Source organism: Nematolebias whitei, chromosome 7 (genome assembly GCF_014905685.2).
Source record: "Nematolebias whitei isolate Nwh7 chromosome 7, NemWhi1, whole genome shotgun sequence".
NCBI classification, from domain to species: Eukaryota; Metazoa; Chordata; class Actinopteri; order Cyprinodontiformes; family Rivulidae; genus Nematolebias; species Nematolebias whitei.
In genome coordinates, this window is record NC_056504.1 from 40,530,611 (window position 1) to 40,550,359 (window position 19,749).

At 41.1% G+C, this 19,749-nt stretch overlaps 4 protein-coding genes across 5 annotated transcripts in view; 1 reads left to right on the plus strand and 3 right to left on the minus strand.

Moving 5' to 3' along the window:
* Positions 1-1,547, plus strand: part of oxtra (oxytocin receptor a) — a 9,965-nt gene extending 8,418 nt beyond the window's left edge. The window contains exon 2 of the mRNA XM_037679540.1: positions 1,164-1,547. Coding sequence (XP_037535468.1) covers positions 1,164-1,417 — 254 coding nt within the window. The 3' untranslated portion in view covers positions 1,418-1,547. The remainder of the gene's footprint in view (positions 1-1,163) is intronic.
* A 1,706-nt stretch (positions 1,548-3,253) lies between these two features.
* Positions 3,254-7,987, minus strand: cav3 (caveolin 3). 2 transcript variants are annotated; one of them, XM_037679542.1, is made up of 3 exons: positions 7,636-7,987; positions 4,312-4,693; positions 3,254-4,203 (listed from the first exon to the last, which is right to left on the minus strand). In XM_037679542.1, exons 1-2 carry the CDS (start codon positions 7,750-7,752, stop codon positions 4,352-4,354), a joined length of 459 nt encoding a protein of 152 aa, XP_037535470.1. In that variant the 5' UTR covers positions 7,753-7,987; the 3' UTR covers positions 3,254-4,203; positions 4,312-4,351. The 2 variants fall into 2 exon arrangements, with proteins under 2 accessions (XP_037535470.1, XP_037535469.1); XM_037679541.1 differs by having other exon boundaries at positions 3,254-4,693.
* Positions 7,988-11,537: 3,550 nt separating this feature from the next.
* Positions 11,538-13,441, minus strand: LOC119412524 (caveolin-2-like). The gene is made up of 3 exons (XM_037679543.1): positions 13,289-13,441; positions 12,167-12,354; positions 11,538-11,979 (listed from the first exon to the last, which is right to left on the minus strand). Exons 1-3 carry the CDS (start codon positions 13,439-13,441, stop codon positions 11,820-11,822), a joined length of 501 nt encoding a protein of 166 aa, XP_037535471.1. The 3' UTR covers positions 11,538-11,819.
* A 5,015-nt stretch (positions 13,442-18,456) lies between these two features.
* On the minus strand, positions 18,457-19,749 carry gpr61l (G protein-coupled receptor 61-like). The gene has a single exon (XM_037679546.1). It carries the CDS (start codon positions 19,747-19,749, stop codon positions 18,457-18,459), a length of 1,293 nt encoding a protein of 430 aa, XP_037535474.1.

The window sequence follows — 19,749 nt, forward strand, 5'->3', positions numbered from 1 at the left end:
ATCCATCCATCCATCCATCCATCCATCCATCTATCCATCCATCCATTATCTTTACCCACTTCTTCCTTTTTGGGTCACGGGGGTCACTGGTGCCCATATTCAGCAGTCACTGTGCAAGAGGCGATGGACACCCTGGACAGGTCTCCAGTCCATCACAGGGACACAAAGAGACAAACAAGCATTCACTCTCTCACTCACACCCAGAGACAATTTAGAGTTACTAATCAGCCTAACATGCATGTTTTTGGTCTGTGGGAGGAAACCGAAGTACCTGGAGAAAACCCATGGAGAGAACATGCAAACTCCACCCAGAAAGGCCCCCGGTCAGGATTTGATCTGGCGACCTTCTCGCTGAGCGGCAACAGCTCTACCAACAGCTCCACTGTACCGTCCAACTTCAAATCCAATGGAGTTTTTATTTACTATATTGCTTGACTAAACCAATGTTTCAAATGCAAAGAAAGTGACAAGATGTTTAAAACAGTAATTTCCTTTGCAAAACAATAAACTGTTGATTTTGTTTAATCAAATAATTTTAGTGACAAATAAACTTAAACTTCACGATATATTCATTTTTATACGTATACATGTAAGGTTCAAGATTCAAGGAGACTTTATTATCGTTTGCATCACATGAGGTATATGAGGTGGAACAAAACTGTGTACTCAATGTCCCAGGTGCACCCAAAAATAGCAAAAATAAAAAGTATAAAACCAAGAAAGTGCATAAGCTAAGCTAAACATAAACTAAGCAAAATTAAGAGAAGATTTTAAGTGGTAAGCTGTGTAAATTTTTAGTTTGAAAGAACATTATCTGATCGAAGCAGAGAAACGGCTGATAAATGTTTCTTCATTCCTCAGAATCAAAAATATATTCATATATCCAGCATGTCTAAAAAAATGGACTTTGTCACAGTGGACAACAAAAATACTGGTGCAGTTTGTTTTTCTTGTTAATGCCAAGGGATAATAGAAGTAAGCATCCTTAATCTCACCTTTATTTCCCTTTTTGTGACGAGTTAAAATGTCAGCTTTTAAATTGGCCTGGTGAGATAAAAGAGTGGGGGATTAAAGTTAAGAGTAGGATTAAGCCTTTAGCTGTGAATAAAAATCACTTTAAAAAGTATTTGTTACTTACTCTCTGTATCTCCCCTCATGTTCAGCCATGCCCTTCATCATCTCCATGCTGCTGGCGAGCCTCAACAGCTGCTGCAACCCCTGGATCTACATGTGCTTCGCCGGGCATCTCTTCCACGACCTGAGGCAGAACTTTCTGTGCTGCTCCGCTCGCTACCTCAAGTCGTCCCAGTGCCGCTGCGAGCGCGACTTTGACTCCAGCCACAAGAGCAACTCCTCCACCTTCGCCATCAAGAGCACCAGCAGTCAGAGGAGCATCACACAGACGTCCACCACATGAAGACGAGTCACATGAGGTAACCGTGGACTGACACGAGTACCTATATGAAAGGCAAACTTTGTTTTTTTTATATATATTTTTGGATTTAAATATACAAAATGTTGTCTTTGTTGTGCATAAAAAGGTAAATAGAGGAAATGTTTTATTGCACTGTCTTTTTAAATTTTTTGTTAACAGAAAATCCAACGACTTGTCTCGTGTTAGGATTAATTTGTTCTGCTGTCATGAATACAATGTTGGCTTTGCTACATATTTGCACACATGTAAACTGTTACTTCAGCTCGTGTTAGACGTGAAATGTCATGCCCGTCACTAAAGATTTGACAAATTGTTAAAAAAATAAAAACTGTAAGCAACAACAGATTATAAATGCTCTCTTTCTGTCTGTTTTTGCCTTCTGAGCAGGGCGATGTGTTGAAAAAATGTTGGGTTTTCAGTCATGTCCTTTAAATTTTGAGCATATTGTCCAGCCTGTTGCAACTCCGTTTTTTAAGATTATTGTTTCAGGATGCAACAATCGCTGCATGACAATAAAGGCGAAGATCTCCACGAGCAGTGAGACTGTTTAATCAGGCATCAGAACCATCTGTGAATTTTACTGCAGCGTATTGATTATTCCTGGAAACATCAAAAAGGGACACGAGGACAAACAAAAGCTGGGTGGTAACTGCCTCCCGACAGAATCATTCTGCCTTTGTGCTGGTCGGATTGTTCTTTTCAGTTTCATTTTACGTTTTAATTTCTCTTCTCAGCGTCAGGTGAGACGATTTTCTGCTTGGGTTTTAGTTTTGTCCTTCTGTTGCACAACATCTCAAAGTACAATGATCCAAACCTGCATGCAGGTTAATAACTGCAGAACTTGCACAGGTGTGGAGAGCCTCTCGTTTCTATAAATAGATATTTCTTAACAAAATTGCCCATAATCCTGACTTTTACTGTATCAAAACTTATAAAATCAGTTTGCACCTTGTCCCTGAGCTTAAATTCTGTATATTATGAGGAAGTCGCTTCCAGAGACTGGCAGATTTTCAGTGGGTCTGAAAGTATAAATATCGTGAAATTTCATATGTTATTTTATCAAAACTTTATGAGTCCTCAAGAATTGTTTCAAAGGTTTGTTTTGATGTTCGTGTGGATTTTGTGGCGAGGATGTAGGAAGGTTTTCCTTCTGATCGCTCTTCCGTTTATTTAATTTTATGAACCTTTTTTTAACCAAGCAACTCCCATTGAGATCACAAGTCTCTTTTGCAAACGAGGCCTGGGCCTGAGGGCAGCCTAACATGCATGTTTTTGGTCTATGGGAGGAAACTGGAGTAACCGGAGAAAACCCACGCAAGCACGAGATGAACATGCAAACTCCACACAGAAAGAATGGGGATTGAACCCAGGACTTTCTTGCTGTGAGGTAACAGTGCTAACCACTGCGCCATCGTGCTGCCTATAAGGTCACACTGTGCAAATGTGCAGAAACAGTACAAGCTTGAAAACTCTGCTTTACACTCAAACAGAGGCCTTTCCAAAGCAATTCTATAAGTTCTCGATTATCTTATGTTTATAGAAAAGGTTCTCTGCTGTTGAGTTTGAGAAGTTTTTCTGTTAAAAATAAAACGTTTGAAATTAAACTAAATTAAAAACGAGTTTTTACTCTTTCGTACAGGCTTTCTTCCACTCAGGTCTTTGTTAAAAGTTGTTTTTTTGTAAATGTCTCCTTAAATTTTTGTTTGAATTCTTTCGTGGAAGGAGTGAAAATGTAAAACGAGAGCTCTGATGTGGTTGTGAAGCTCAATTTACCTTTTAATTTATTTTATTGGTAATGAGGTCTGACAACAGATGGTGTTTTTGAATAACACAGTTTCAATTTATTGCAAAACAGTTTAACATAGTGTCTTTTTCTGAGCAGCAGCTAAAGTCAGTGTGTATTTTCTTGTAGAGAAATAAAAGACTAGAAATAAGCCAGAATGGAACACAACAAGGTTACAAAAAAAAAAATGTTAGTGGTGGCACTGAACCATCAAAAATGGGTCTGAGACACACAATAAAGACTCACAACAGCATCCTGTAGTGGGTCACAGTTCACTGGTCAGGATGGCTAAGCCCTTTCAAAATAAGACTGAATCAAACTTTTACTTTAAATGAGCTCAAAAGCTTCTGGAAAAAATTTTAGCTTCATGCTTGTAACCAAATACTTTTCCATCAGTGTGAAATGCAGCATTTCAAACATATCTGTTATTATAATACTGTAAATAATTTTATAATTTAACTATCCAAATAACAGTAATAAAGTTTTTCCAAATTAGTTTGCCTTGGACTATTCATTTAAAATACACTCTTATCTTTGCAGCCAAACATGAGCCAAAATATTAAAAACAAATAAGCTTAAAATTCAACTGATTGCATTGTTGTGAAAGACGACTGTCTATGTCCATCTGTTTTCACATGTTTTTCCATTCTTTCATACTTTTAACCTTTATTGTGAACAAAATAAAGTTAATTGAAACCAGAACCAAACCAAAGCTTCAAAACAAGCTTTTGACGTGTAACTCATAAACATCATTCACAAGTGCAGAAAGGTTTGGGGATTTTTCTCTTGTTTCTTGCGAACAAGCAGCTTTTATTGTGAAACAAGTAAATGTGGACACCCAGAGTCTTCTCGTGACAGCCTGCCGTCTTCTTCCTCAGTGAGGAAGACCTAGAAGTGCCGGAGCTGTCACCACGTAGACCGCCTGCTGCAGCTGTCACTGCGCTTCTGGTGGCAAAATGCACAGTGGGCTTTCAGATCTGTGAGTCTGAGTCAGGAGGGTGGAGACACAGCATGTTACAACGGGAGGAGGATGAGTCAGTTGGAAAGCAAAGATGCCAGGACTTAGTTTAGGTTGTATAAAAAGACACCACACCTCATCTGATCACACTTTAACGCTGTGCTGTGGGGAGTTCCTAGGCCTCTTTTTGCAGTGCCACACGCACGCTGCTGAAAACCTTGCCCAGAGCTTCAAAGAAGGGATCACAGAAGGTCTGAATGCAGAGGGAGTAAATGCGGCTGATGCACTGCGACTCGATCAGACAGCTCTTGATGCAGGGAACCACAGCCCAGATGTGGCAGAAGGAGATGCAGGCGAACAGGAAGCCCCAGAGCAGAGCGACCGGGATGCCGAAGATGGCGGAGAGAACGCGGTAGCACCAATACTTTGACACGGTGAAGGTGGTGTAGCTGAGCTTCCACACTCCATCCAGGCTGTGCGTCCCATCCGGCTCTGCAATGACATCCTCAAACTCCACCTGAGTGCAAAGAGGCGTTTGTTAGCACAGATCACTGAGAGCACACATATGCACTTCTGAAGTTTATGCTTTGAAAGGCTGCGAAGTGTTACAGGTAAATTTATGCAGAGGGACTTATTATTCTGTGTACTTTATGTACAGTCAGAGTGGTGAAATGGCATTTAATGCTGCTTCCGAACGCTTCATTCCAGCACATTTTTCAGAAATCAGAGCTAGCCTCATGTAAAATGCATGAGAGCAACTCTACAATGGTCCAATCTGCTTTTTGGATTTCATTATGTGCCACCTAGTCCTTCTGAAAAAAAAAAAAAAAAAAAAAAAAAGCCCAGCACATTCTCAGTATAGAGTCAGCTAATTGTTGTAATCATCCTTCAGACTGCAGACACACTGCACGTCTGAAATGTTTTCTCAGCGTGCAGATTGGATTTGCTCGGTATGGGAAGCAATAAGGGCGTTCGAAGTAGAGATCACAGACTGGGATCTTCCTTTGATAGGATGGGTGGAAATAAATCGTTTTTTCTCTCGCTCGTTTCATAAATAATCTGGAGCTCATTCAAATTCTACAGTTTTGTTTAAGTCAAATTTAGGGATGCACGATATTGGATTTTTGGTCGATATCCGATATGCCGATATGTTAAAACTTATTTGGCTGATAACCTATATCAATACCAATATTTTTTCCCTAGACCTACTTACAGAGACTACATAGCTTTCTCTGCTGTGGAATTAAAATATTACATTATTCTGCATGGTCTTTGTCATTTTGTCCCGCTACCAAATGCAGATGCCAAAAAGGGGGATGGAAATGATGTAACACTTAAACTTGGATTATGTTTAATGACAAATTTATTCATGACATTTATTCTCTCTAACACAATGACAACACTCGAACAGTGCAAATTTGTAAATTTTTTCAAATCTAAACTCAACCTGTTCACAAATTGCAAGTGAAAAACACATAAGTAGTAGTGCATTACTAGATATACTTGACAGTTTATTAAATTAAAAATAAACTTAAAACAGAAGCTTTTTATATTGGTGAGTTTTTTTGATGGAATGGCCCATGGCCGATATTTAACTTTATCGCTAATATCAGCCGATATCGATACATGCCGATAATATCGTGCATCCCTAGTCAAATTCTTAAATAGAAAAAAAGTTGTTTGTTTGTACAAACAAATAGCTGACAGGTCTAACCCTTGATGGAAACGCAGACTTTTAATGGTTCAGACTTTTTAAAGTTGGTTCTGTGGAAATGTTATGAACAAATAATATCTTATCTGTTGTAGATAGCTTTTGAACAACTTCGGTTTGGAGAAAAAAAATTGAGTTCTGATTGAATTGACGAGCTGGCAACTAATCTGAGCCGATTCTGTTTTAAAACAACTCTTCAAAACGTCACTGCAGTTTACATGAACACCAATTTATAAACGTTTTCATTGTTGCACAATTAGTATTGAAAAAACATTTTGATGTTCCTGCTGAAAGTGCTCTAGGCTACACTGGAGGTGCTACAACTAGCTCACATATAACCATAAATTCCTATGTAAATAAGCGTGTTCTGTGAAACTGATGCTCGTGATCTGGTTATTAAATTAGCGTTCTCGTTAACTGCTATAAAACGTTTGAAACTGGAGTTGTTTTAAGAAGGTAGCTACACACATTGACCTTGGACACAGTCAGTTTAGCCTTTTAAACTCCACCGTCAAACAGAGGTTGTTTGAAGAGTTAGCTGCAACATATAACAATGACTGTTGATCATCCCTCAGCGTAATCCTCGTTTGAAATACCTGCGCTATCACTTCAAGCAAGATTTCACTACAGCTTTCAAGTATGACCCTTGTAGATTTTAACTCTAGGTGCCAATTCATCATTTATCATAAACACTCGTTTGACAACTAATGTTTAACTGGCATGCTAACAAAGTTAAGTCAGGTCCTATGGATGGATTAAAAAATAAATAAATAAAATTAAGAAAACAGGCCAAAAGGATGGCCCAGCACAGAAGAGCAACATCATCAGGCCAACACTCTGCGGTCTACACTTATCTGCAGGCCAGCGGTCAGTTGTGCAGGGACGAAGATGTTCATATCTTTGATAGAGAGGAACGAAGCTTTGAGAGAGGAGTGATGGAAGCCATCTTTGTCAAGACAGCCCGTCCATCATTAAACAGGGGCGGAGGCCTCCGTGTCCAACTGTCACCTTCTTATAATGCTATTGCTAATATCACTCAGACCCTGTGAATAGTAAGCAACCATCAGTGCATGAACAACCAATTGTTAGGCTGATGGACCTTTTGCACGTGAGCAGCTAGTTCTGGATGTCAGTGACAAACTGGTTGATCCACTATGAGAAGGTGCTATTTATAAGACTGAGTTTATTGCAGCTCCTCTGTCTGAAGAAGTCTTTTGGATCAAAGATGAAACGTTTCAACAAGTTTTTAATTGTTTCTTATTTTGTTTTTTCATTTTTATTCATTTATTTTTTAATCTAGCCGGAGGACCTGATTTAAGTTTGTTATATTTTTCTTTCATTAAATCTGGCATAATACGTTTTGTTTACAGTGACCCTGTTTTTGTTTTGTTTTTGTTTTGTTTTTTGTACTTTTCCATAAAATATCAGAATCTTCGATAAAGCTTTACAATTATTTTAAAGCAAAAGTTTGAAAATAAACAGTAACCTGAAAGAATGTTGTAGTACAGATATTCATTCACACACCCCACCTCACCCCACCCTCCACCCCAACTCATTCCCAAAATAAAATCTGTGCTGCTTAGGCAACTGGAATAGCTCCTGGACTATTTAAAGCTTTCTCAGCCAGTACAATACCATGTTTTCATGTCCATTTGCCCAGCACTATACTCATGATTTTAACGGAACATGCTATGTTTACATTTCTGAACGTTTTCCATTTAAAAGTTTAGTGTCCTTTCTGCACAAACCTTCACCACGTCCTCATTGATCTGCTTGGGGTCTCTGTTAATCAGATCGATTTCTTTCGTGTGGCTGTCCTTCACAATCTTCTCCTCAGTGGCGTTGTACTGGTACTGATCCTCCATGGTTGTGGTGGCAGGTCCCGGTCGAGTCGAACGCAGAGAGGATACGTCTTTGTGGACACTGCAGGCAGCAGCCTCGGTTCACTCACCCTCTGCAACAGGACTGTGACACCCCTGCTGACATGCCAAGGGACAGCTGCCGCAGGCGTCCCGGTAAAAGTGGAGGCCTCACCCCCACCCTACACACACATACACGCCCTCAAAGAAGTGTACACTCGCAAACATGCACACAATGTAATGACCACAGACAGAAAAGGAATGCCTTAAAGCAGAACCCAGAGCTGTGTCACATTTCACATGGAGTCGTCGAGCTAACTGGGGCTGGGTTTGCACGGTAGCACTAACTTCCACACAAACACATTCTCATCTCTGCCTTCAGTTTGGACCAAACTTATGAGCAAAATGAATCACAAGCATAAGAGACTCACAAAGCAATATTATCACAATATGCATATTACATTGTTGCTCGGATTCATTAAACAGTTCTACGTTGTTGACTGGTCATTTGTCACTGAGCGTTTCTTTAAAGGACTTGTGTGGATGTGATAAAACATCTCAGACGTCTTCATTTTTCACAGTTCTTGCGCACAAGAGAGACAGATAGTTTGTGCAGTGTCCTTGGCCTCGTTAAACATTTCTGATTTTAGCAAAGGGGGAAATAGTCCCCCAAAATAAAACTCACACCGCCTTATTTAAGCTTTGCAGTTGTTGCTATCAATCATTGCTTTCCATAGCAGCATGCTGCATAAACAAACCCACCCATGGAGGGCTGCCAGCTAAAAAAGGCTAAAGAAAAGGTGGTACAGAGATACTCCCTGTGGAAGGAAGTACAGCACAAACTCCAGCTGCCTGATAGTAGCTGGGGGTGAGAGGAAGCGTAGCCTGGCATTCCTTGTCCCAGTTCCCTGATGGTAGTGGAGGCAGAATCAAGGAGGCAGTGGTGAAATGAAATCAGAGTGCGTGTGATTACATGCCAGGCCAATTAGATGTCTATTCTTGGCGTGGCAGTGGAGAGAAAAGAAGCCGGTTAGGTATGGAGGCAGACGGACAGAAATAGCTCGTGGGCATACCTCTGTTTTTCATGGGTATCAATATAGTCAACTGAGACTGCTCTGGCTCTTCTCTTCCATTAAATGTAGACAGAGACACACGGGGCTCTCAGACCTGCATGTTGAGTCAATTGGAGTGTAATGGTAGAGGTGATATCTCTGACTCCAGTTATTTGGGTGCTAATGTTTCCAAAGACCAATGCTGGGTGTGTCACTTTGTACTTTTTTTTTCTTCTTCTTTCAGCTGCTCCCTTCTTCATGGGTCGCAACAGTGAACTAACTCGCACGAAGACTTGGCCTTCCTGACACAACTACAGACCACCGAGCCACCACAGCCCTCTGCGTGGAGCAGAGAGCTGCCATCAAGGGGAGCATAATGGGGGTTAAGCGCCTGGCCTAAGGGCTCAGAGCGAGACAAATGCAGATGGAGGCGGGTGTGGGTGTTTATTATTATTTGTCTTTGTAGAGATGTAGAAGCGTGCTGTATGAATGTGTGTGGAGGTAAATGAGGGCACAGATTGTGTTGAAAAACACTTTGAGTATCTTGATTAGATAGAAAAGTGCTATACAGTACAGTACATTTACCATTATTCCTCAAAGAACAACAACAATGGGTATTGTCAGTTTTTATGAGTCAGGAGACTCACAACATTTTTGTTGCATATTTTTGAAAAAATGGTCAAAGGTAATAAATTTAATGTGATAAATTATGATTTTCATTTTCTTTTATTTATCAACATAAACAATTCCCATGTTGTGTACTTTAAATCAGGTGTGAGAAACACATTATTACTTTTATATTGATATTATTGTTTAATGTTTTGTCTTGTCTATTTTATTTGACTTTTTTATTGTTGTTGTTGTTGTTGTGTTCTAAGCATGCAGCAAATTCAATAAAAAGTTGGAACAAAGCATGTGGTTGGTGATGAGGTTCACAAAATGATTTAAACATGACTGGGTGCAAAAATAGCATCCTCGAAAGGCTCAGTCTTTAACAAACAAAAACATGCAGAGGATGTCCTGTTTTTAATAAATGTGTGAAGTGTGGTCCTCAAAGCAAGACTGATGATCAAGGTTTACACATTTATCTCCTGGTGATGGTACACATGCAGTTCAGGACATTAGGAGGAACTTGAATTAACTGAAAGGTCACAAATATACTCTACTATACAGTTACTAGTTATAGTTCAGGCATGATCTTGTGGGGGGTGGTGGCGCGGAGGTTAGAGAAGGTGGGCCTGTGATCGGAAGGTCGCCGGTTCCACTCCGAGCCGACAACATTAAAATGTGGGTGGAAAAGTGAAGCACGCACACCTGTCTCCATCCTCATTTGCCCGACTCTGGGCCTTTGAGCAAGGCCCTTAACCCCCATCATCTGCTGCCCCGGGTGCCCTCTGCTCCACACAGAGGGCTGTGGTAGCTCGGTGAATGTTAAGCTGACTGCTAACTAAATTTTTCCTAGGTGAGAGTGAGAGGTTGTTTGTCTCGTTTATGTGTCTCTGTGATGAACTGGAGACCTATCCAGGGTGTCCCTCACCTCTCGCACAATGACTGCAGGATATGGATATCAGCTCCTTTGCAATGGCTGGCTGGCTGGCTGGCTGGCTGGCTGGCTGGCTGGATGGATGGATGGATGGATGGATGGATGGATGGATGGATGGATGGATGGATGGCTGGCTGGATAGCTGGCTGGCTGGTTGGCTGGCTGGCTGGCTGGCTGGCTGGCTGGATGGCTGGATGGATGGATGGATGGATGGATGGATGGATGGATGGATGGATGGATGGACGGACGGACGGACGGATGGATGGATGGATGGATAGCTGGCTGGATGGCTGGATGGATGGATAGCTGGTTGGCTGGCTGGCTGGCTGGCTGGATGGATGGATGGATGGATGGATGCATGGTCTCTGTTCTAGAAACCCAGCAGCAAGAAAAACCATCAAAGTTTGAAAAGTTCCCACAGAAGGAACATGACAATGATCCTTAAACTAGACTGAAAACAGTTTATTTGCTATAATAAGAAATGGATTTTCTCACAGACCATTTTAATATGTGTAAAAATGTTGCTCACAGAGTTTATTTTCCTGTGGCAGCCTATTATAAATCAAGCCTCAGGATTTTCAGAACAATGTGCTTATTTATTTTACCACGAGCTCAGCTGACTTGGTTGATGCTTTGTTTCAAACAGATTGCTTCAGTTAAGCGTGTTGTCATCTTTCTGAACGTTCACCTTAAACTGAACCTGCCAGTGGAGCTGCAGGACTGCTGCTCACATGCTCAAGTGTCCTTGAGCATCATATTCATTCCCGACCGTCATGTTGATCTTTGTGTGAGTAAGAGCTCTTCAAACAGTCAAGAAGCTGTTTCAGTTCCTGCATGTGCCCAAAGAATAACAAGACTGAGATAAAGTTACGTCTTTTTATTTTTTATTTTTCGTACATCAAAGTATTTCATGAGAGTGGACAGCTGTTTTTTAAGATTGAAATGTGTGAGGTCGGTGGTGGACCCTCTCAAATCCCCCCACATCGAAGATGTGTTGGAGTTTCGACTGAATAGACCCAATTTTAAATCTTGATGAAGTTTAAATACACTCAACACACACACGTACGTTCTTTGAATGTCTGTAAAACATTTATTTGGCTTCTTTCATCTGTATAGCAACTTTTCCATTTTTTTTTTAAGTCAGCAAGTCTCTTTTGATGCACAGATCAAAGTTTTTAGATCAACAGTTTCGCAGCTTTTTGCAAATTTTTTCCTGAAAGCACGCCTCTTATGGCATCTCATGTTTGCTGCTTGTGTTGGGCCACATCTTGGTGCATTATTGGAGCATCTATACGTCAATGTCATTGCGAAATGGGAACCCTGATGAATGTGTCGGCACGCCAATATCATGGCATGTGCACAATAACACAAACGAATCACAAACAATGCACGTTTCCTCTCAGGAAATAACAAGCTATCCATCACTGCTGCTCTCTCCTGCATATCTTCTGTTTTGCACGCGGTCGAAATCTTTGGTTTTATCTGGTTTTGTTATCAGCCATATGGATGACGACCTGACCGCAACACTTTCCAAAACTGGTCCAGAAAGGACTGATGAAAACATTCAGCATGCTGGCCCACACCGTCTGGATCCACCGCATGTTGATGAGAAGGAGCTGCACACAGGGCATGATCAACCTGCAAGGACACAAAGGGGAGGGCAAAAGAGGAGCTAATTTGGTAAATAGTATACAGATTTCTCCCTAATGGAGTTCCCTCAAGGGGTAGAAAATACATAAAAGAAAATCTAATTAGCACCAACAGAAAATGATCTTAGAGCCCAATTAAGTTGCTCAGCTGTTTGAAATCAGTGTTCTGATCGTACCAGATGTGAAGGCAGCTGAGCACAGCGAAGAGGAGCCCTGCTGCCAGTGACACTGGCACGGCCAGCAAGAGGGAGATGAAGCGGTAGCACCACAGTCTTGACACCTCGAAAAGGGCGTGGCTCCATAGCCACACTTTGTCGAAGCTTCTTACAGAGGGGGGTTCTGCAATCACGTCCTCAAACATGACCTCAATACACAGAGAGAGAGAGAGAGAAACTGTCAGGACTTTCCCTGCAGGTGTTTATCTTGTACACTGTAAAAACCCAACAAGCAGAACGACAGTGATTGATGAGATAAATGTCTGTAAGACAAGTGGTGTATTCTACGTGATACTCGGCCATACAGAGTAAATATATATATATATATATATAACCCACTAGAAAAGCTTAAGCATTTCAGTATACCCATTTAAAAGTGCCCAGTGATACATGACATATCATTAGGCATGTACACCACTGGATGTACACTACTGAAAGAACAGTGTAGGAACAAAATAACACATCAGTACGTCCACTTGAGGTAAGCAGTGGGTCATGCATCACTTTAACTTCTATTTTTTACACAGTCTGTGTTCAAAACTAACACAGTAACCAGATGGAGAAAAGATTTTTGTCTGTATTATCCCCAATGGGCAATTGGTTTCACAGTCAGCAGGCCCACAAAACATCCATACTACACAAGACATTGAGATATTAAAATAACAGGACATGAAATCCTCACTGTTTGTTGAGAAGCCTAATCGCTACAGGGATGAATGAGTGTTTCATTCTGTTCGTTCTACATCTGGGCAGCAGATACCTGCGTCCAGATGGAAGCAACCTGAACTCACTGTGGAGTGGTGATCAGGATCTGCCAGAATCAGCCTGGCCTTGTTCACTGAGCTCGCCTCGTTTAGGTCAGTGAATCTGCCATAAAGGGTAGGTCATACACACATATATTTTTGGCACCGACATAACTCAAATGATTCAGAAAAAAATGAAAGTAAAGTGTGGTTTAATGTTTTAATAGCATATTCTTACATTTATCTAAACCAAATGAAGAAATTTCAGATCAAGTCCCATTTGTTGTTGTTTGCTCTTTTTGTTGTTGTTAAAATACTCATGACAGTGCACAGTTTTTACCTTCAGACTGCTGTTGACTCTGTTGGGGTCCCTGTCTTGAATTAGAGGCCTCTCATCTCCAAGGTCAGAATCCAGCTCGTCAGAATATAGATCCACCTTTACCTCCATCATTTCCTCCTGTGCTCTTGCGTCTTCTAATCTCCGCTCCTCCATTTCCACCCCGTTGAGCTGCGTCTCCACTCGCTGTGGTTGGAAACATGGACGATGAGCAGCTGCAGCTGGAAGGATGATGGGCTTGTCGCTGACACCCAGGTGGAACATAGTAGACCCGTGACTGTCTTGACCTCATCTGAGGAAGGCTTTTATTGTCTTTGTGTGACACAGACTGTCGCATTTATAGCTGCATGAGAAAGCTGCTTAATTAGAATCAACCCTGACAGTACTGTAAGGATGCTCTGGTGCCATCATTATCATCCAGTCCTTTCATCAGGACATGTGTTTGACCATTAAATGCATATTGCTCAACACTTCAGAAGCTTTTTGCCAGGAGCTGCTCTACAAGCAGCCTATTTGAGCTGAAATGTAGCTCATTTACAGACCAAATGCTTCAGTGTTCCCTCAGGAACTAAATGCTCCATAGGGTATCACATCATGAACTTTATGAATTTATGTCACAGGGAAAAAAGGTTTTAAACATTGAAACTGACGCTCTGTACATTTTAGCAACTATATGTTTATCTACATGTTTATGTGTGCGCCTATGTGAAAACATCATATGAAATGGTTTCATGTTAAGTGTCCTTTTGTCCTTCAGTCTCTCCAAGCTAAACGCACTCGAACGCACAAAACATTTGACTTCACACAGTTTCATCAACCTTGACCTCCTGACCCCGATCCCTCGATTCACCCCACTTAAGATCGAATCATTTCCATCTTTTGCTGTCCACACACACTGGATATATCACTCATGATCACTCACAGTTTATGTTTGCTATCTAATGAATATTTCACAGACATACATTTATCAGTCTTTTCAATGTTCATTTTCCTGGGCTCTTATTTAAAATGTAAAGAACAGAAGCACAGTTTGAGCAGGAAACCCACATCTGGCTGTTTACTGAAATGTTTTTCAGGCAAATGTCCAGAGAGATGGAAAAGGAGGGAAATATTAGCATACAGCACACTCTGTTGGTCAAGACATGGCATGTACTTCAGGATCGTTTGTGTTGATTGCCACACTCACTAGTCCTCTGCCTCCCTCCTTTCTTTTAGTAGAGTCTCAGGGTGCTGGACTTGGGATGAAACCCTCCATGCATCGTGAGGAGCTTTCGAGTCTTGATGGCTTCTGTCTCCTCCTTTAACTGGGCTATTATACCAGCTGGGTGTCTGATGACTGGCACTTTGTTCTTGCCGTTCAGCTGACTCTTCAGGACCTGTCATAGGTACTTGGTTGTAGCTGACTTTCTTGCGGCCTCACCACGAGGAGCCTGGGGTACTCCAAGGTATTTGTAGCTGCCCTGAACATCTGCATTGTTGCCTTTAGTTCAACCACTTCAGTTGTGATCATCTTACCTCGCTTGCAAACCATTTGGTGTGAAGAAATAAACAAAAATCCATCCATCCATTATTTTTACCTGCCTCTTCCTTTTCAGGTCACGGGGGGTCACTGGTGTCTATATCCAGCAGTCACTGGGCGAGAGGCGGGAGACACCCTGGACAGGTCGCAAGTCCATCACAGGGCATAAACATAAATAAATAAATCAATAAAACACTACTTGGTGGACTTGTTAGCAACTAAAAACCATTGAAATGTGTGTTTAGTATAAAACTCCTTTTTGTAAACTGAAGCCAAAACAAGAGACTGAAGTCATCTGTCTATAATTTTAGATCCATAAATTGGATAAGTACACAAATGTAGACTACTTTATATATAGAATAACACAAAATGGATGTGGTAAAATACAATAACATTAATAGTGTATGTCTATATTCAACATATGGGTATAGGTAAGATTTTCTTAAAAAATAAACTGAGTAAAAGTAAAACAGCTCAGCTTGTGTCAACGCCAAAGGGTTCATCAAAGTTCATGCTCAGTGTTATAAAATGTAAAGAAAATGAAAATAAAAAGGCTATATAAATGTCAAAACTGGAACAGTGTGCAGTATTCATATTTATAGTTAGGTCAAAAACATGTAAAAATGGTCACATAACACATTTTACACCGATGCACAGTTCAGGGGAAACGTGTCTCAGTTCGTGTCAATGATCCAAATGGGGCACGACGTTACAGATTCAGTATTAGTCAAATTGTCTACAAATGTTTTCTGGTTTTAAACATTGTTTGAAAAAATTCACATAACAACCCACGTCTCTTTAATCATGGTTACCCTTTAAATAGGAAGAAAATACTGTTTCCAAAGTCAGGTTCAAAGAAAAAAGCAAGTTTCTTTCGGCTTCTCCTTCAGGAGTCACCACAGCGCTCTAACTCGCATGAAAGATTTGGCATTCTGTGCTGGATGCCCTTCCTGACACAACCTGGGCTCGAACCTGCAACCTCAGGATTTCAAGACCGTGGCACTGACCAGCCCCAAAGAAAAAAGCAAGTATTTTGTCCCTTACAGCTGTTCTTGTTCCACGTATCTTCTGTGTTTTAAAGGTCTGGAACAGGACAAGATTTCAAACATCTGAGGAGGAAACGGCTTTTGTGTGAAACAGGCATGAATAACTGACTCAGCATTTTTTCAACAAGTGTCCCGGCTCAGTTACACCTGCTTTTCCAGCTGCTTGTGGTGAAAACAAGCCTGCATTTCTATTAAAAGAAACTTTGTCCTAGCTTGAGCTGAAAACATGTCGTCCTTGTCCTTTCACGTCACTGATCAGATTTTAAAATACTGCTGCAGGTTTTACTAAATGTCAAGTAGATGTATAATTTTAGCTCTCTACCTAAAAGATAAACCACAAATCGAGATTCACATTTTTAGAACAAGTTTTTTGTGTATAATTATTTTAAATTATTTGATGGTTGGACATCTGTCCAGTTAAAAAGCCACTCACACACCTGAGTATATTCAGGTGAATCTTCTACAAATGTTTTAATCACCTTAGATACAAAACTCCATTTATGTAAGAGAAATGAAGTGCCCTTTCTGCAGAACGTTTGCTGTTATTTGCTGTAACCACACTTGCACATTGTTGTTGAAGGACCAATGCAAACAGCAGAGGCCATAAAGCAGCACTTTGTTGCCATTTTTGGCACATTATCAACTCTCAGTAATGATTTCCATTGTAAATTCACCATCTCCACCTGACATTATCAAGGATACTGTTATTGTGCTTGAATGTAAACAAGCTTCTATCTGACAGTGTGCATTTAAAAGACCAGACTTCACTCAGGATCTAAACCTCAACACGTACATCAAGTCAGAAGGGCATCGTTGCTATGTGAGTTACCGACCCACTCTCTCTCCATGGCAACAAGGAGAGATAACATTAACCATCTATCAGCATATTTGTTTCACACAGGAAGGTGTTATCTGTACAATTCATGAGCTCCTTCCAAACACCAACAAAAAACTAATGATTTATTGGAATAAAGGGAAGTCAGTGTGCTGCTTTTAATCGAGTCATTTCTTAAACATTAAGAAACATCAATAAACACTTAAAACAGCTTCATATACACATATATATATATATATATTAGGGATGCACAATATTCGATATGTTAAAACTTATTTGGCCAATAACCAATACCAATACCGATAAAAAAAAATCTAGACCTACTTACAGAGACTACATAGCTTTCTCTGCTGTGCAATTAAAATACTACATTATTCTGCATGGTCTTTGTCAGTTTGGCCTTCTACTAAATGCAGATGCCTAAAAGGGGGCTGAAAATGATGTAACCCTTCATCTTGGATTATGTTTAATGACAAATTTATTCATGGTATTTATTCTAACACAATGACAACACTCGAACAGTGCAAATGTGTAATTTTTGACAAATCTAAACTCAACCTGTTCACAAGCGACAAGTGAAAAGCTCATAAGTAGTAGTGCATTAATAGATATACTTGACAGTTCCTTAAATTAAAATTTAACTTAACACAGAAGCCTTTTATATTGGTGAGTCATTTTGATGGAATGGTCAATGTCTGATATTTATTAAAATCTTAATATATATTAAAATATGGTTGCCGGCTCAAATCCCGGTCTAGGGACCTTTCTGGGTGGAGTTTGCATGTTCTCTCCGAGCATGCGTGGGTTTTCTCCTGGTACTCCGGTTTCCTCCCACAGACCAAAACCATGCATTTTAGGCTGATTGGTAACACTAAATTGTCCCTTGGTGTGAATGAGAGAGTGAATGTTTGTTTGTCTCATTTGTCTCTATGTGTCCCTGTGATGGACTTGCAACCTGTCCAGGGTGTCCCCTGCCCCTTGCACAGTGATTGCTGGACATGGGCACCCACCGGCGACCCCCGTTACCCAAAATGGAAGAAGCGAGTTAAAGATAATGGATGGATGGATGGACTTTATGAATATTTTTTGTTATATCACAGGTTAGCATCATGACCTTGAATGAGATGGAAAATTTAATTATAGAAAAACTCAAATCTTTCCAAATGGAGTTCTGTGAAACTCGTTTTTAGCTCTTTAAAATACTTTAGTTTTGGAAAATAAACTTTAATTTGGACTTGATTTATGAGTCGATTTGAGCAAGGCCAAGATCAAAGTGGACTGCTATCATTTTAAAACAACTCCATGGACAGAAATGTCTTATTTCTGACAAAAGGAGGATGTAATGCAAATCAACAGCCGTGTACAGCTTTAAAAACTGTTTTTACCTTAACAGCTACAAAACTTTGGACATTGTTGCTGTTTTCAACATGGCAGCTGTTCACCTTTGTCTTGATCCCACTCAGTTCAGCCTTTATCTCATTATTCAGGTCAGGATTAAAGTCTATCTATCCCTAACCTTTGGTTGTTCAAAGAAATATCTAAAACAGGTAAGATACTAACTATTATTAAAGTTTTCACAGAACCCCACTTCAAAAGATTTGAACTATCACTTCAAATTAGGCTGCACTTGTTTGAGATATATTTACACCAGTGAGCTTTTATGCCAAAGTTGTAAAAAAAAAAAAAAAAAAAAAAAAACTGGTTTACAAACATTTGAAAACTTTATGTTCAACATATCAGCACAGTAATTCATAATTTTACGCACCACAGTCTAAGCATGCTGCTCTGGTATTTGTCCTGGGATCATGTTGGGCTGGTCCAACGTGTTTGTGGTGTTAGAGTTAGCGCAGCTCGAGCGTCGTTCGGCTATGTTGCTGGTTCTCTGGATGAACTGAAGGAAGTTTTCCTGAAATGAGGCATCTTGGCTGGACACCCCCACCTCCGCAGGCTGGGTCAAGCAACAACGTCGAAATTTCACCAGCTCGTCTCTGATCTGTCGGTTCAGCATGCCGTAGAAGAATGGGTTGACTGCGAAGGACGAGTAGGCAAGCCAGGTGACAGCCTCCTCCAAGTCCCCAGGGCTTTGCATGGAACTGGTCAGAGACATCTGAAGGTGGAAAATGAAGTAGGGCAACCAGCAAACCAAGAACTGTCCAACGATGAACGCCAAAGTGAGTGCAGCCTTCCCTCCACTGAAGGCCCTCTCTGGAGATAGTCTTTGGGGCAGGGTGCAGGTGGTGGTGATCATTGTGGTTTGGCTGTTGATGGAATCGGAGCGATTCTTGGCAGGGGTTGTGTTTATCCATGTTGGTACAGCAGGAACCTGCTGCAAAGCTGCAGAGCGAGCTACCTTGTACACAGCACAGTAAACACCAAAGATAACTACCGCAGGAGCTAAAAAGCAAGCCACACTGAAGAGCACAGCGAACACTTTTCTCAGGTGACTGTGGCTTGCATGAAGGGAACAGTGACCTGCGGCAATGGAGCTCTGATGTCCATAAGCCGGCCATCCTAACAGCGTGACCAGAGCTAGGAGAATGGACTTAACCCAAATGAGGAGCATGACACCAATAGCAAGGTTGATAGTCATCTTGACTTCGTAGCGCATCGGGTGAACGATGTAGAAGTAGCGCTCCAAGCTGATGGCTGTGACGGTGAGAATGGAAAGACAAATGAGGAAAACGTTGAGAAAGATATAAACCTGGCACTCGAGAACAGTGAACACCACCGTGCCGAAGAACGGCGAGCTGGATAGGATGCCCAAAGGCATGAGGAGAATGGCGCACAGGAGGTCCACTGCACAGAGGTGGCACACAAACGCAAACCTTTTCATGTGAGGAGCACGAGCAATGGCCACCATGACACCAGTATTGGCCAACAAGGCGATAAGATTGAGAGTCACCATGCAGAATAGCCCAAACAGGTCCTTGATTTGGGACTGGGAGCTTGTGACGATGCCCACATCTGCAGGAACCGTAGGATTGGACCTCCACAGGGAAGTGGTCAGATTTGGAACTGGACGATCGGACACGGAGGCTATCATGGAACCGGTTTTATCTGCCAT

Coding starts and splice junctions, on each gene's coding strand:
- cav3 (XM_037679542.1), bottom strand. CDS start 7,752: ATGGAGGATCAGTACCAGTACAACGCCACTGAGGAGAAGATTGTGAAG. Junction 4,694..7,635: donor TCAATGAGGACGTGGTGAAG/GTTTGTGCAGAA, acceptor CTTTGCACTCAG/GTGGAGTTTGAGGATGTCAT.
- LOC119412524 (XM_037679543.1), bottom strand. CDS start 13,441: ATGGAGGAGCGGAGATTAGAAGACGCAAGAGCACAGGAGGAAATGATG. Junction 12,355..13,288: donor GAGTCAACAGCAGTCTGAAG/GTAAAAACTGTG, acceptor CTGTGTATTGAG/GTCATGTTTGAGGACGTGAT. Junction 11,980..12,166: donor CTCAGCTGCCTTCACATCTG/GTACGATCAGAA, acceptor GTGTCCTTGCAG/GTTGATCATGCCCTGTGTGC.
- gpr61l (XM_037679546.1), bottom strand. CDS start 19,749: ATGGCAGATAAAACCGGTTCCATGATAGCCTCCGTGTCCGATCGTCCA.